This window comes from Taudactylus pleione, unplaced genomic scaffold (assembly GCF_031769625.1).
Source record: "Taudactylus pleione unplaced genomic scaffold, aTauple2 ptg000637l, whole genome shotgun sequence".
In the NCBI taxonomy this organism is placed as follows: Eukaryota; Metazoa; Chordata; class Amphibia; order Anura; family Myobatrachidae; genus Taudactylus; species Taudactylus pleione.
In genome coordinates this window covers 4,498,808-4,517,186 of record NW_028285039.1, presented here as the reverse complement: position 1 = coordinate 4,517,186, position 18,379 = coordinate 4,498,808, and the positions used below count along the sequence as shown (strand labels likewise).

At 41.9% G+C, this 18,379-nt stretch overlaps 1 protein-coding gene across 3 annotated transcripts in view; it reads right to left on the bottom strand.

The window, feature by feature from the left end:
* TENM2 (teneurin transmembrane protein 2) overlaps nucleotides 1-18,379 on the bottom strand; it is a 2,186,131-nt gene that overhangs the window by 201,714 nt on the left and 1,966,038 nt on the right. For all 3 annotated transcript variants that reach the window (XM_088454943.1, XM_088454942.1, XM_088454944.1), the window contains one exon: nucleotides 17,319-17,465. In XM_088454943.1, the coding sequence (XP_088311069.1) occupies nucleotides 17,319-17,465 (147 nt within the window). The remainder of the gene's footprint in view (nucleotides 1-17,318; nucleotides 17,466-18,379) is intronic.

Sequence of the window (18,379 nt, the reverse complement as noted above, 5' to 3'; positions counted from 1 at the left end):
AGGTGCGGCTACAGCCCACACATTTCACAAAGACCGAAAAAAAAAAGAACAATATTTTAATTGTTTGTGTAGAACACTTTGAGGTGTCATCACCCTTTAACAGACAGACGCACGCTTGTCGCTGCTGCTTTAAGGATGCAGGTGCGGCTACAGCCCACACAATTCACATAGACAGAAAAAAAAAGAACAATATTTTAATTGTTTCTGTAGCACACTTTGAGGGTGTCACCACCCTTTAACAGACAGACGCACGCTTGTCGCTGCTGCTTTGAGGATGCAAGTGTGGCTACATCGCACACAAGTCACAAACACATTAAAAAAATAGTTTTTTATTTTTTGGAACACTTTGAGAGTTACACCACCCTTTAACAGACAGACGCACGCTTGTCGCTGCTGCTTTAAGGATGCAGGTGCGGCTACAGCCCACACATTTCACAAAGACCAAAAAAAAAAGAACAATATTTTAATTGTTTGTGTAGAACACTTTGAGGGTGTCACCACCCTTTAACAGACAGACGCACGCTTGTCGCTGCTGCTTTAAGGATGCAGGTGAGGCTACAGCCCACACATTTCACAAAGACCAAAAAAAAAAGAACAATATTTTAATTGTTTGTGTAGCACACTTTGAGGGTGTCACCACCCTTTAACAGACAGACGCACGCTTGTCGCTGCTGCTTTGAGGATGCAAGTGTGGCTACATCGCACACAAGTCACAAACACATTAAAAAAATAGTTTTTTATTTTTTGGAACACTTTGAGAGTTACACCACCCTTTAACAGACAGACGCACGCTTGTCGCTGCTGCTTTAAGGATGCAGGTGCGGCTACAGCCCACACATTTCACAAAGACCGAAAAAAAAAGAACAATATTTTAATTGTTTGTGTAGAACACTTTGAGGGTGTCACCACCCTTTAACAGACAGACGCACGCTTGTCGCTGCTGCTTTAAGGATGCAGGTGCGGCTACAGCCCACACATTTCACAAAGACCAAAAATAAAAGAACAATATTTTAATTGTTTGTGTAGCACACTTTGAGGGTGTCACCACCCTTTAACAGACAGACGCACGCTTGTCGCTGCTGCTTTAAGGATGCAGGTGCGGCTACAGCCCACACAATTCACAAAGACAGAAAAAAGAACAATATTTTAATTGTTTGTGTAGCACACTTTGAGGGTGTCACCACCCTTTAACAGACAGACGCACGCTTGTCGCTGCTGCTTTAAGGATGCAGGTGCGGCTACAGCCCACACAATTCACAAAGACAGAAAAAAGAACAATATTTTAATTGTTTGTGTAGCACACTTTGAGGGTGTCACCACCCTTTAACAGACAGACGCACGCTTGTCGCTGCTGCTTTAAGGATGCAGGTGCGGCTACAGCCCACACAATTCACAAAGACAGAAAAAAAAAAAACAATATTTTAATTGTTTGTGTAGCACACTTTGAGGGTGTCACCACCCTTTAACAGACAGACGCACGCTTGTCGCTGCTGCTTTGAGGATGCAGGTGGAATCTAGACGGGATTTGGAACCGAGGACACACTAACTCCATCAATTGTCTAAATCCCACTGCACTAATGTCGGATACCGGACGCACGTCTAACACCAACATAGCAGTCAAGGCCTCAGTTATACGTTTTGCTTCAGGATGACTGCTGTCGTACTTCATCCTCATCGCTAGGGACTGTTGGAGGGTCAATTGTTTAGTAAAAGTAGTGATGTTCCTACTTCCTCTCTGGGATGATGAACAACTCCCAGCAGCAGCAACAGCACTAGGAGGAAGAGGTTCTTGATCTTTCCCTATTTTATTTTTATCGGAGAAAGTTTGGTCCTCCATTTATGTTATATTGATATATATACGTGCGGCTAAAGCGCACACAAACACAGAAAATATTATTTTATTTTTGCTGGAGAGTAGTGCACTTTGTGGGTTACACCACCCTTTAAGAAATGAGCCAGCCGGCTCTTTACTTATGGGACACAGGCGCACGCTTGGCGCTGCTCCTTTGTTGATGCACGTGCAGCCACAGTGCACACAATTCACAAACACAGAAAATAATTTTTTTTTTGGTTTGGACTGGAGTGTACTTTCGGGGGTTACAGCACCCTTAACGGTCAAGCCAGCCGGCCCTTTACTTATGACGCAGGCGCACGCTTGGCACTACTTTGTTGATGCACGTGCGGCTACTGCGCACACAATTCACAAACACAGAAAATAATTTTTTTTTTGGTTTGGACTGGAGTGTACTTTCGGGGGTTACAGCACCCTTAACGGTCAAGCCAGCCGGCCCTTTACTTATGACACAGGCGCACGCTTGGCACTACTTTGTTGATGCACGTGCGGCTACTGCGCACACAATTCACAAACACAGAAAATAATTTTTTTTTTGGTTTGGACTGGAGTGTACTTTCGGGGGTTACAGCACCCTTAACGGTCAAGCCAGCCGGCCCTTTACTTATGACACAGGCGCACGCTTGGCACTACTTTGTTGATGCACGTGCGGCTACTGCGCACACAATTCACAAACACAGAAAATAATTTTTTTTTTGGTTTGGACTGGAGTGTACTTTCGGGGGTTACAGCACCCTTAACGGTCAAGCCAGCCGGCCCTTTACTTATGACACAGGCGCACGCTTGGCACTACTTTGTTGATGCACGTGCGGCTACTGCGCACACAATTCACAAACACAGAAAATAATTTTTTTTTGGGTTTGGACTGGAGTGTACTTTCGGGGGTTACAGCACCCTTAACGGTCAAGCCAGCCGGCCCTTTACTTATGACACAGGCGCACGCTTGGCACTACTTTGTTGATGCACGTGCGGCTACTGCGCACACAATTCACAAACACAGAAAATAATTTTTTTTTTGGTTTGGACTGGAGTGTACTTTCGGGGGTTACAGCACCCTTAACGGTCAAGCCAGCCGGCCCTTTACTTATGACACAGGCGCACGCTTGGCACTACTTTGTTGATGCACGTGCGGCTACTGCGCACACAATTCACAAACACAGAAAATATATTATTTTTTTAGCACTTGGGGGGAGCACCCCTGATGGACAGAGCACCCCCTGGACAACACTGCAGCACTCCTTTAGGACTGGGACACTGCACAGGACTTTGGAGTGGACACAGCCCCTATGGAGAACTGACTGCACAACACAGTCCAGCCAGCCCCTATGGACTTTGAAGTAGTGGACACAGCCCCTATTAACAACAGCAGCACAGCACAACACAGCCAGCCCCTATGGACTTTGAAGTAGTGGACAACAGCAGCACTACACTACACTACACTACACAGCCCTAACTCCCACCCTCCCTCTTCACTGTCCACAGCCGAGTGAGAAAATGGCGCCGACGTGGGTACCTTATATAGGATCCAAAACCCGCGAGACTCGGAAGGCGGGATGATGACGTTTTGCCTCGATTTCAGATCCGAGTCAGGCGGGAAAAGTCGAGCCTGATTCGGATCGGACTCGGATCGGGGGGGCTCGGGGGGGTTCGGATTTCAGAAATCCGAACCCGCTCACCCCTAGTACATACTATTGTTTCTGCAGGACAGCTCCATCCCCCGGAGTTCCCGTCATCACTCCAGTACATTCTCCTGGGCCCGCTGCCTGAGAAGTCATTTCTGCAACAGGACCTACAGTCTCTGCCAGCTTAGGTAAATGTTGATCATCCTCATGTTTCCAATCATGTTTTGTTCTTTATGTGCCCGATACACATTCTAGATTGCAAGGATCCCATAGACACTCACTGCCAATGATGAGCATTGTCATTCTCAATTTATTTATGCAGCCACAATTCTGGAAGCTGCTACCAAAGCAAAAATACAGTAATAAGGAGGATACCATATGACTGGTAACAAACGGTCAACAAAAAATGAAGCATATTACTAAAAATCATAGGTGCATTTATAATAAGTGCAGGGTGTGTGGTGCCCATGGGCCCCTGGGTCCAAGGGGGCCTCGCACTAAACACCCCTAGTATACTTACATTGTGCCGGCAAACTGGTCCCCTCCTCCGTGGTACCATCTTCCCAGTGACATCTTCGGGAAGATGGCGCCGCACAGTGAAAGCACTGTGCCAGAGCCTTTGCTCTCTTGTGTGCATTCGCCATATTCCCGAATATCACTGGGAAGTTAGCACTGCAGTGCCGGAGGAACCCGTTTGCCAGAACGAGGTTAGATATGTGGCTTTGGGGGGGCTCACTGTTGAGAGGAGGGAAGCTGCTGCCCACCAGCCCACTCAGGCGTTATTACGCCCCTGCCAAATATACTGTAGATGTCTCTGCCAAATGACAATTTTCATGACTGCACTAATGATCAATAAATGATACACTTAATTGTTGCTGTATATCAAAAATCTTATAACTCTGCACTTTGATTATATATTGAAATTTTAGTACACTCTCACTTACATGTCAACAGGTTTGTTGCTTTATGCTAAATGAAATTTCCCAGATTAATAAGGTAAAATGTATTTAGATTATTTTAATTTTGGCACGTGGGTGCCTTGTAAACTGCTATATATGATATGCTGCTATTTATTATGATAAGCTGCTATTTATGATATCTCAGCAGACCACACCTGAAATGAGGACCATTAATACAGATGGTTCTAGTTCCATACATGCTATGTTACATGCTATGTAACAACGTAGGGAACAGTAACTACAGTGGCAACTAACAATCAGCTAAAAGGGAAAATGGGAGGGGGGTGCCTACCTCACCCACTCAATGTTTGGTAGAGTTCAGGAGTTGGGAAATTTGAGTTTATACAGTAGTTGGGGAAATCCAAATGTTCATCTTATGCCAAAACAGATCCTATATTTTTGTATGTTTAAATAAGAGCATAGATGAAAGGTATAAAATGTGTGCAGTTTGCTCTCAGCATCATTATGTTTTATAATGCAGACCCAACCAAGTTCTGAATCTATGGTCATATGGTTAGATGTGAGCAAAATACGTGCAAGTCTGCTTAAGTGCATTTGTGTGGCGTTCGCATTCTGGGCATGAGCACATATACGTGCAAGATATGCTACCGAACTATTCCAATTTCTACAATGGTGTGACCCAGCGATGATGTGGTGTAAAGTTATATCGCGCACACCATACACACTGCACAATTGGTGTATGACGGCACAATGTGTTGTTACATGCTGTACAGAACAACAGACCCAGCTTAACAAACTGGCAAATTGCTTGGCTATGCAGAATACCGTATACCCTAGTAATAGGAAGCTCCGTCTACAATAACATTGTGCTAGCATTATATGTACTAGAGTCCTTACCAGCTAAATATATAATGGAAATAAGGATGATTTAATATGAAATGTTAATTTTAATTTACCATGATAAACAATGTGGTGTTATGTAACCTTCCATGTGTACTGTATGGCTTCATTAAGTATTTATTTAATTTCATATCTCATTATGTGTCACTGTGTTTTTGCACTATCCGTACCACAGTGCCAAGGGGGACGATTCAATTCAATGTCAAATGAATAGCGTGTGCTCCCGCAGCTATTCAATTCAATGCGCTGTGTGTTCGGAGAATGCCGGTTATCGTGCCTTAATAAGGGTGTTAAGGCGCGTTAACCAGCAGTCTCTGACCAAAGTGCCGGGCGTGCGGCTGTTAGCGCCGTGCCAAGCAGAAAAACAGCGGCGCGCCCGGCACTTTGGTCGGATTTCTCCTCGGATCCCCAGAGGGGTGCGAGAAAATATCCTTAGACGCCCAAACAGCGCGCTGTATTGAATCGCCCCCCAAGATTGGGCATACATTGTACAACCATATATACAGTACAATTTTATGTACATGCACCTATCTATGCATTAAATCTGCGGGTTTCATTTAAAGATACAGTAGATAGTAATGTAATCGTAGAGATCACTGTCTTTTTATACAACCACAGTACCTGAAAAAATATTTTATTCTTGAAAAATATGTCCTTGTGTCGTCATCACCATCATTTATAAATAATAAAATATACCTGCAGGCAAGTACATACTGCGAAGTTCTTTGTACACCTTTGGTGTCTGAAGGATAGTCCCACAAGACTCGTGGAATCGCCTCTAGAGACTTGCAGGTCATCAGGCTTACTCATTCATTATTCTCTCTCTAACCCATGACTGCTACAAAGTACATTTCCAACTGCCACTAAAACAAGACAGTTCCATTTGACTGAACCAGTGATGTTTCCATCAAAGATTTTCTCTTTTCTTTTGAACACAGAAACCTTTAGTGCAAAACAACCCTTAACCTGACTGTCCAGAAGTGAATCAGCTCTCGAGTTCCCAGAAATAAGAGGCGCTCCTTTCTAGAGTGTAGGAATTGTTTTCTATCTATAATCATGATACGCCATGGTTAGCAAAAGGTATTTAGAACGTCATTTTAAAAGCAGCAGTTGTGCGTATTATATTGCTGGATCTGCACAAACAGTGTGTCCCCATTAAGTCAGACATTTCAATAGAGAGACTAAAATAAGACTGAAAATCCTGTGCTGTAAAATTATCCAATTCATGTTGTTAGTAGAAGCAGCTCTCGTCACAATAGGTCTCAGAAATCCAGTCCCATTTTTTACTTTTCTAATAAGGGGATACACTGTATACCTTCATGGGTGAACCCTCTTTCTAATGATGATAGAGTATACTGTATATAAACTGGTTCAAGTATACCAATTATTATTTGGTCCAATTTACTAATAATCTAACAGTATTAAGCCCCCCACCATAGTTAGCAGAGGCTAAGAGGTCTCACAACTATGGGATTTAGTAAAAAGTTTTACAATGACAATGTCGGCATTAATAAAGTCAGCTCCACAATGTCAAAATGGTTAAAATGTCGTCAGGCAACATGTCAACATTCTCAGAATATTGACGGGTGAAATGTCACTATTGTCTATATGCTGACATTAGGATTAGGCTGCAGGCGGGAGAGTTAAACTTAGGCTGCAGGGGGAGATTAGGCATTAGAGGGGTAGGGATTAGGGTTAGGGGAGAAATATTAATCAGATTACTGGATGATCACAGAAGTCACATGACCGTCTGGACCCGGAAGCCACGCTAGACTCACTGCATACATGAAGAATGTCAGCATTATGACTGGTGACATATCATACCACACCACATAACTACTTATAGATTTTGGAAATTAGATACTAACGGGAAGCAATCGGGAAGCCGACGGACGGAATCCCGACCATTGGCTTCCCGACTGTCTAATCCCGACGCCTGTCATTTTACCTATGCCGGGAGCCCGACACCCGGTTTACCGATCGAAGGTAAGCTGGGCGCCGGGCGCGGACAGCCGTGCGGGGGGGAGGGTTAGGTTTAGGGTTCCCGGGTGGATTTAGGGTTAGGCAACCCCCTCGGAGTTTAGAGTTAGGCTAGGGGAAGGGGTGGTTAGGGTTAGGCACCCCGGGGGGGAGGTTAGGGTTAGGCACCCCCCCAGGGGACTTAGGCGGCGGGGAAGGGGGGGTTAGGGTTATGTACTTGGGGGGAAGGTTATGGTTAGGCTCCCCTAAGGGGGGTTTAGGGGGTAGAATAGGTTAGGAAATACTTACCTGGGGACGAACAGGATTTTCACTGCTGCCGGGATGCCCGCTGTCGGGATTTGGGCCATGCGGCAGGCGGTAAATCATACTGAATCCGATACTAACACAGTCATCCAATCAATACTCTCAATACACCAGATTTGACCACTACTACAATTCAAAAGATGCAGCCTCTTACAGTAAGTCAGGATACTGGTCTGTTACCAGGATGCAGGTGACAATCTCCCAATACAGCAGGGGCTACAGACCAGTTTGAGGAGGTTATAATTTAAAATGTGATATAAGTGAAAAACTCTTCTACATGCATTTTCTCAGAATCTGCACTTTAAAAATAATGATCTAAAATTAAACTGTTATATACATTTGGCTTTCAACAATTGGGCTTTTCGCTAGGAATCAGTATGATTTACCGCTGGCCCCCTATACCTAACCCCCCCTTCCCCGCAGCCTAAACCTAAGCCCCCCTGGGGGTGCATAACCCTAACCTCCCCCCGGGGGTTCTAACCCCCCCTTCCCCTAGCGTAAACCTAACCTCCCGGGTGGGTGCCTAACCCTAAGTCCCCACCGGGAACCCTAAGCCTATAGCGGCTGTCCGCGCCCGGCTTACCTTCATTCGGTAAGCCGAGTGTTGGGCTCCTGGCATAGATCTAATGACAGGCGTCGGGATTTCAACGGCTGTCATTAGTGCCTTGCTGGGATTAAGCAGTCGGGAAGCCGGCGGTCGGGATTACGTCCGTCGGCTTGCCGACTGCTTCCCGCTAGGGTGGAGCTCAGTTCTGTACAGCAGTTAATGGGAGAGTCATAATGTGATTCTCCATTTTAACTGGAAGTGAGCAAAATGGCTGCTTCCAATTATAAAATAAATGACAATATTAGATATAAGACTCCCCGAAAGGAATGCTTTATGGCTATATGTTTAAAATATATATATATATATATATATATATATATATATATATTCTATTTATAAAAGGTTTCTACAGTATGTTGCCTGAATGTAATAACACCCATTTTTGTTTTACTTTGATTTCCCTAGGGTATTTAGGTAATTGAACATTGACCATTCATAATAAGCTATTCTAAGTCCTCCTAACCCCACATTATCAGACTAAAGTTCTCATCTAAGTTGGTTTATAAACAAGAGAGAATTGAGCAGATTTGTCTAATTCCTGAACACAATCTGTCGATTCATAGTGCATGGAGGAGCAATTTTAGCTTCAAATGGCAGCACATAAAATGGATTAGTTGAAGCAGAATTTGGGAAAAAAAGTTTGTACATCAATGGAACATTGGCACCGAAAGCAGATAGTCTGTCTAATCTTTTTACATTTAACATAAACAGAAGTGGAGCACTAGAACTATTCCTGCATGGAAGGTTATATGACCAATGTAGACACTTCAGTTGTTTTGTTCATCATATATAATACACACACACTAATCACACTGTCATATATACACACACTGTCACACTCTCATATATAATATACACACACACCGTCACATTCTCTTATATAATATACACACACACTGTCACAATCATATATACACATACTGTTACATTCTCATATACATATATGCACACTATCACACTCCTATTTAATATACACACTGTCGCTCTCATATACAATATGCACACACTGTCACACTCCTATATAATATACACACTGTCACACTCTCATATATAATTTACACACACTGTCACACTCCTATATAATATACACACTGTCACAATCTCATATATAATTTCGACACACTGTCACTCTTATATACAATATGCACACAGTGTCACACTCTCATAAACAATATACACACTGTCACAGCCGTAACTAGACTTTTTGGTGCCCTGTGCCAGAAAGAACTCACTTACCCGCGAATGGTGGAGGTTTCTGTAAAGGGGGCGGGGTCTAATGCAATCTATCGTCTGGCCCTCCCCTGAAGAGGAGAGCAGCAGGTCCCCTCCTGCTGCTCCCGGAAAGCTGCCCAGGAATGTCGGCAAGTATGACACACTGTCACACTCTCATATACAATATAGTTTACACACTGTCACACTCTCATATACAATATACTTTACACACTGTCACACTCTCATTTATAATATACACACTGTTACACTAATATATACATACACTGTTAAACTTTCACATTGCAATATGCACACACTGTCACTCATATACAATATACACACTGTCACACTCTCATATGCAATATACACACTGTCACACTCTCATGTATAATATAAACACTGTCACACTCATATATACACACACTGTCACACTCATATGCAATATGCACACCCTGTCACACTCTCTCGTATACAATATGCACACACTGTCACACTCTCATATACAATATACACACTGTCACACTCTCATATGCAATATACACAATGTCACACTCTCATATATAATATACACTGTTACTCATATACAATATGCACACAGTGTCACACTCTCATATACAATATGCACACACTGTCACACTCTAATATACAATATGCACACACTGTCACACGCTAATATACATTATGCACACACTGTCACACTCTCATATACAATATGCACACTGTCACACTCATATGCAATATGCACACACTGTCAAACTCTCATATGCAATATGCACACACTGTCACACTCTCATATGCATTATGCACACACTGTCACTCTCATATACATTATGCACACTGTCACTCTCATATACAATATGCACACACTGTCACACTCTCATATACATTATGCACACACTGTCAAACTCTCATATGCAATATGCACACACTGTCACACTCTCATATACATTATGCACACACTGTCACTCTTATATGCAATATGCACACACTGTCACACTCTCATATACATTATGCACACTGTCACACTCTCATATGCAATATGCACACACTCTCATATACATTATGCACACACTGTCACACTCTCATATGCAATATGCACACATTGTCACATTCTCATATACATTATGCACACACTGTCACACTCTCATATACATTATGCACACACTGTCACTCTCATATACATTATGCACTGTCAAACTCTCATATGCAATATGCACACACTGTCACACTCATATACAATATGCACACACTGTCATTCTCATATACATTATGCACACTGTCAAACTCTCATATGCAATATGCACACACTGTCACACTCTCATATACATTATGCACACACTGTCACACTCTCATATACATTATGCACACACTGTCACTCTCATATACATTATGCACACACTGTCACACTCTCATATACATTATGCACACACTGTCACACTCTCATATACATTATGCACACTGCCACATTCTCATATGCAATATGCACACACTGTCACACTCTCATATGCATTATGCACACACTGTCACTCTCATATACATTATGCACACTGTCAAACTCTCATATGCAATATGCACACACTGTCACACTCTCATATGCATTATGCACACACTGTCACTCTCATATACATTATGCACACTGTCAAACTCTCATATGCAATATGCACACACTGTCACACTCTCATATGCATTATGCACACACTGTCACTCTCATATACATTATGCACACTGTCAAACTCTCATATGCAATATGCACACACTGTCACACTCTCATATGCATTATGCACACACTGTCACTCTCATATACATTATGCACTGTCAAACTCTCATATGCAATATGCACACACTGTCACACTCTCATATGCAATATGCACACACTGTCACACTCTCATATACATTATGCACACTGTTACACTCTCATATGCAATATGCACACACTGTCACACTCTCATATGCAATATGCACACAATTTCACACTCTCATATACATTATGCACACTGTCACACTCTCATATGCATTATGCACACACTGTCACTCTCATATACATTATGCACACTGTCAAACTCTCATATGCAATATGCATACACTGTAACACTCTCATATACATTATGCACACTGTCACTCTCATATGCAATATGCACATACTGTCACACTCTCATATACATTATGCACACTGTCACACTCTCATATGCAATATGCACACACTGTCATACTCTCATATGCATTATGCACACACTGTCACTCTCATATACATTATGCACACTGTCAAACTCTCATATGCAATATGCACACACTGTCACACTCTCATATACATTATGCACACTGTCACTCTCATATGCAATATACACACACTGTCACACTCTCATATACATTATGCACACTGTCACACTCTCATATGCAATATGCACACACTGTCATACTCTCATATGCAATATGAACACACTCTCATATACATTATGCACACACTGTCACACTCTCATATGCAATATGCACACACTGTCACACTCTCATATACATTATGCACACACTGTCACACTCTCATATACATTATGCACACACTGTCACTCTCATATACATTATGCACTGTCAAACTCTCATATGCAATATGCATACACTGTCACACTCTCATATACAATATGCACACACTGTCATTCTCATATACATTATGCACACTGTCAAACTCTCATATGCACACACTGTCACACTCTCATATACATTATGCACACACTGTCACTCTCATATGCAATATGCACACACTGTCACACTCTCATATACATTATGCACACTGTCACACTCTCATATGCAATATGCACACACTGTCACACTCTCATATGCATTATGCACACACTGTCACTCTCATATACATTATGCACACTGTCAAACTCTCATATGTAATATGCACACACTGTCACATTCTCATATACATTATGCACACTGTCACACTCTCATATACATTATGCACACACTGTCACTCTCATATACATTATGCACTGTCAAACTCTCATATGCAATATGCACACACTGTCACACTCTCATATACAATATGCACACACTGTCATTCTCATATACATTATGCACACTGTCAAACTCTAATATGTAATATGCACACACTGTCACTCTCATATGCAATATGCACACACTGTCACACTCTCATATACATTATGCACACTGTCACACTCTCATATGCAATATGCACACACTGTCATACTCTCATATGCACACACTCTCATATACATTATGCACACACTGTCACAATCTCATATGCAATATGCACACACTGTCACTCTCATATACATTATGCACACACTGTCACACTCTCATATACATTATGCACACACTGTCACTCTCATATACATTTTGCACACTGTCAAACTCTCATATACAATATGCACACAGTGTCACACTCTCATATACAATATGCACACACTGTCACACGCTCATATACATTATGCACACACTGTCACACTCTCATATACAATATGCACACACTGTCACACTCTCATATACAATATGCACACACTGTCACACTCTCATATGCAATATGCACACACTGTCACACTCTCATATACAATATGCACACTGTCACACTCTCATATGCAATATGCACACACTGTCACACTCTCATATACAATATGCACACACTGTCACACTCTCATATACAATATGCACACACTGTCACACTCTCATATACATTATGCACACTGTCACTCTCATATACCATATGCACAAACTGTCACACTCTCATATATAATATACACTGTCACACTCTCATATATATTATGCACACACTATCACACTCTCATATACAATATGCATACACTGTCACAGTCTCATATGCAATATGCACACACTGTCACACTCTCATATACAATATGCATACACTGTTACACTCTCATATATAATATACAACTGTCACACTCTCATATACATTATGCACACACTATCACACTCTCATATACAATATGCACACATTGTTACACTCTCATATACAATATACACAATGTCACACTCTCATATACACACCAGTCCACCACTGAGGAAAACCTCACCACCACCCCATATTAAAGCACCCTACCTCTCCGAAAAACCTGTACTTTTTCTCCACCGTCACATACAGTGCAGGTGAGAGACAGTCATGTTCACTGGATGGACTGATGATGTGGCTGTGGAATGGGCAAAGAAACAGCGGAAGAACCTGTGTTGGTAAGCAGGCTGGGGTGTGCATGAGGTCAGGGCCGTAGCTAGGGTAGTGCTGCCGGTGCCATTGTACAGGGCACCACAGGTCAGGGGGCACTGTTTGGGCCTGTCAAATTTCTGTTTATTATCATTCTTGCTTGCAGCTTCCTCTTATTTCATCCCCAGCATCTCCTGGCCTCTCCTATCTCTTTCCTGATCCTTCCCCATGAAGCCATGGGCCTTTTTTGGGTGCATTATGTCCCTTTGAAAAATGAGGGGGGCGCCAATGCTCTTTCTGGTACAGGGCACCAAAAAGTCTAGTTACGGCTCTGCGTGAGGTACTTGACAGGCAATAACTGTGAGAGGCCCTTAGTTGGTTCGGGGGGAGGGGGGGGGGGGGCGACAAAGGAAGGACAGGTAATTATTTCTATGCTTTATAGTATTATCCATTATTGCAGAAATGTATAAAGGGTCCTACACAGATACTGTAGACGCAGACATTTAACCTGTGAGTGTGAGCCTGATTTAGAGGTGGAAGTTAATCCCGTTGCCTCTGCGTCTTTGTATGGAGTGGTAATGAGAAAACTAATGCTAATGCCGCATCCGCCGGGATTTGTACAGACACCTACGCGCAGTGCGACTCATGCATGGTACATACGACATTGCTCAACTGCGCAAACATGGGCATTGCGTCCACCTGATTCAGGGCCTGTATCTCTGTATGGTCTGGTTTGACCATACATGTACGAGGATGTGGTCAAATTGAGCAGACCTGGATACATGTTTGAATATAAATTGTAATATCTGCCTGTATTCATACTTTGCCCCATCTACATGACCACAACACCCTCATCCGTCTTGTGTAAGTAGTGGAAGTAGTAGTCATCATCAGCACTAATCTGTACAAGCTGTATCCTTGTAGCAGGAGATTCCACTAAAAGCAGCCAGATCTATGCTCACCTCTGCATAGCCTGTAAGTGCACCACCACACTCACCACACACCCATGGAATACTTATCCTATGTGTGACAGACCCGCTGCTACCCAGTAACAGCCTCTGAGTTGCAAGTAGAGATGCAGCTGGCTATCAGCACCCTAATGCATGTGCGATCTGCTAAAAATCGTGAGATCTGTACTCAGCTCAGAATCAGGCCTTTAATGCAATTGTTGTAATTAATACTGATTTGTAAATATATTATACAATTAGTAAATTTGGAGAAAAAAAAATATACAGATCCAACAAGCTTCTGAATTTCTAGTTGTGCTTTTCCAACGTACAGAAACCCCAGGGTAACAATTACCAATTTGCCGCACAGATGTGAAAAACCTTCCTGACACCCAAAATGACAATCTGATAAATTCCTTGGATTAAATCCCCCCATAATGCTCTCTACTAATTATAGTTACACCCACATTACCATTCTTCTTAGAAAAGCATCTAACACATTTTTCAATTCAGAAAGTGAATTTGCCATCATTACCACCACATCATAAACAACCCTTACACAAAAGACCCTCTTCCTATGCTGATGGCGAAACCAGTGGGTGAGCAGGGGAAGCAAATACACGTTTGTTTGTAAGTATGTAATGACCAGTTTGTACAAACATAACTTTTTCATTTGTTTTATTTAAGTGTAAGGATGCAGTAGGGCTGGAAGTGGTTTTTTTTTTTTTTTTTTAAACTAGAAGGTTACTTAGGAACATAGTTGGACAAATTTCGGGTGAGATTTTACTCAGGATAAAAGCTGCTACATGAAATGCACAATATGACTTCTCTACTGATTAAACTCTTAGAGGAAGGTTGTTCTCATATTATCTTGCTGCTAAAGTCTTCAAGGGAAATTCAATATGTTCTTTTCTTGGAATCTCCTAAACCAATCTGTACAAAATGTCCCAAAATGATTTGTGCTGAATGTTAAATAGTCAGTTACCTATATTTATACAGCAGAAGACAGTAGCAAGACATCAAAATACAAATGGCTCTCTGCACTACAGTGCATAGAGACCCATTGATCAGTTTTGTGAATAGAGCACTATGTTATTTTTAGTTATTAGATATAAAACATACAGCTGACCTCTACCATTGTAGGATGGGGAAATATGGTGATGGAGTATGGAGGAGGGGAGAGTATGGTGCAACCCAACACCCCCAGATAGCATCACCATCCCTGCCCATTTGGCAGACTGCCACACAAACTGGCCAAAAGAAGACAGTGGAAATGTACCGCTTTTCCTCCACATATGCCTAATACAGTACATACACCCATGTACTGTAATCTACACCTCACATTCTGACTACATATATATAATAAGCGAGAAAGTATGTGTGTGTCTGTCTGTTTGTCCTTTTAGCATGGCCAGAGTTTTGTATCTACAGATGCGCCCAGTTACAGTGTTGCTGATCACGCCACAAATGTGCGCATACATCGCTCCACGCGATTGTCTGCACCTGTGGCCGCTGCAGTACGCTATGGGGTGCACTGCGTATCACACCATGCATTTCTATGGAGGCGCGGGTGCGAACGCAGTGCGTGTATCCGCTCTGAGGCACGTGTCTTGTGGATGCAGCTGGGCATATCTGTAGCTCCACCAAATTTGGCAATGTTTGTGTAGTTTGACCAGGATTAGATTTTTTGCCTCGGTTTGAACTTCGTCAGCGCCACACACTGTCACACAATCCCATAAAACTGGGCACTCTTGAATTACACAGGTTCTGGGACTGAGGGGCTGACTTCATACACACACTGTCACACTCTTGGTCATGAGCAGTTCAGTATTTGATACATTCCACTTGACACATTCAGACTGTGGCAGACAGCATAATCAATTTACAACCTTTGATCCTGGCAAAGCTTAGCATATAGAGATTACAAATAGTAGGGGAAATTGATCGCAGCCACACAGGGCCACTGCAGACGGACTCCCTTTTTTCTGAGCCTGGTGCTGCATAGCAGCAAAAATCACTGGGAAAATGTCGAAGGCGCCATTTTCCCGGAGATCCTCGCATACACAGTAGATTGTGGCACTTAGCCAGAATCTACTGCACCCACGCCCGCCGCGGCACCGCTGGAGAGCGGAGGGGTCCCACACTGAGTCTGCTGTCTCTTAAAACGCTCCTACTACTACTACATATGAAATAACTTTTAGACTTAATTACTGTACACTTTAAAAGAGGGAATTAGTCACTGAACACAGCAAAGGTCAGCATTCTGAAAACATAGTACTATGCAATTTAGCTTTTATTTTGATTACATACTTAATCTGAGTGTATTGTTTTACTTGTTTTTAAAGTATAATGGAATAATCACTGGTGACAATAACTGTGTGTGGTGACCCTCAAGTCTTTTCTGAGAAAATCTATATTGTGTGGCCTAAATGCTTCAGATATTGTAGAAGCCAAATGAAACTGAAACAATTGACTTTTGACAACAGTTGCATGATTGCATACCATCATTAGGTGTGTCACAGTATGGGTGACATTGAAATTCCCCAAATAATCCCAATGGTTTTTCAATTTTCAACTCTAGTCTATAACATTATGAGGAATCCATGTCATTGACAATCAATAGTAAAGAAACAGCTCGCACAGCACCGCAGATTATTGATGACTGCCGTATATTTACCTGACTTCTTTTGTAAATCAGTATTTTTGGAAAACATAACAGATTTTTGTCAGCAAATCACTCATATCTAAAGGGAACATATAACCTTCTGTTCTTTAGGGATTTTAAATGGAAGACTTTTGCTCACCTCCCTCATTATCCTTGTTATCAGCACAAGAAGTTTCCATGGCAACATTGCATCCAGACCCTCTCCAGCCGGTCTGGCAGATACACTGCCAGCTGTTCTGACCGAGTGTGCATCTCCCATTGCCATTGCAAAGATCAGGGCAGCCATCTGGTTGAAGAAAGGAAGAAGATAAGTATGAAAGATAGCGATCTGGACTAGATGACTGTGGTCTGAATAGATGATAAAATTAATCCAAGCCTGAAAATTGATCTTCCATCAGCCACAGCTATGCTTGGTTGGATGCATCTTAAATCAACATTAGGCAGCCATATCAACTATAGCTGTATGTACTGTACACTTTAAAAAAATAGATATCATTTACTCTACTAAAAAATACAACTGCAAGCTACCAGCCTTATACCTTTCAATTAAAGAAATGTCCAGTTGGATATACAGAAGTCATATTTAAAGTATAACATACTGTCAAACCACGAATGAAAGCTTAAAAACATATAATTCTACGCAAGAGATATCTGTGCATACCATTCACTGTGATAAAAGAGAATAGATGCTGACCTGCTGTATTATCTAGGTAATAAGCTGCTGCACCAACATTTGTGCTTAGTTGTGAAAATGATCTATTAATATAACTTAATGACTTGAGATATAAAATAGACTCTTGCAGAAATATGACAGAAACTGGTCAAAATCTTAAAATGGATTGAAAGCATTCCCATCATCATCCAGTATATAGGAAGATGATGTAGAGCTTATTCTAAGCAATATTATATCAAAATATTACATTTATTTTTATTTCAGTGTTAGCATGTATAATTTACACCTATAGTGTCTTACTGAGCCCTGGCAATAATAGCAAGTGACTGGGTGGCTGAATCTTATCGCTTTAACACCTGGGAAAATATTATCGGCAGAACTCATTCTCTATCTCCAATTTGGACCTTCAGGCTTTTTATATGCAATGTCATATGTACTATAATGCTATAGTAACCGGACTAGATAATTGTAAACAATCATAATTATGGTATACAGATGCCTGCAGTTTGCTGATAGAGAGAAATGAG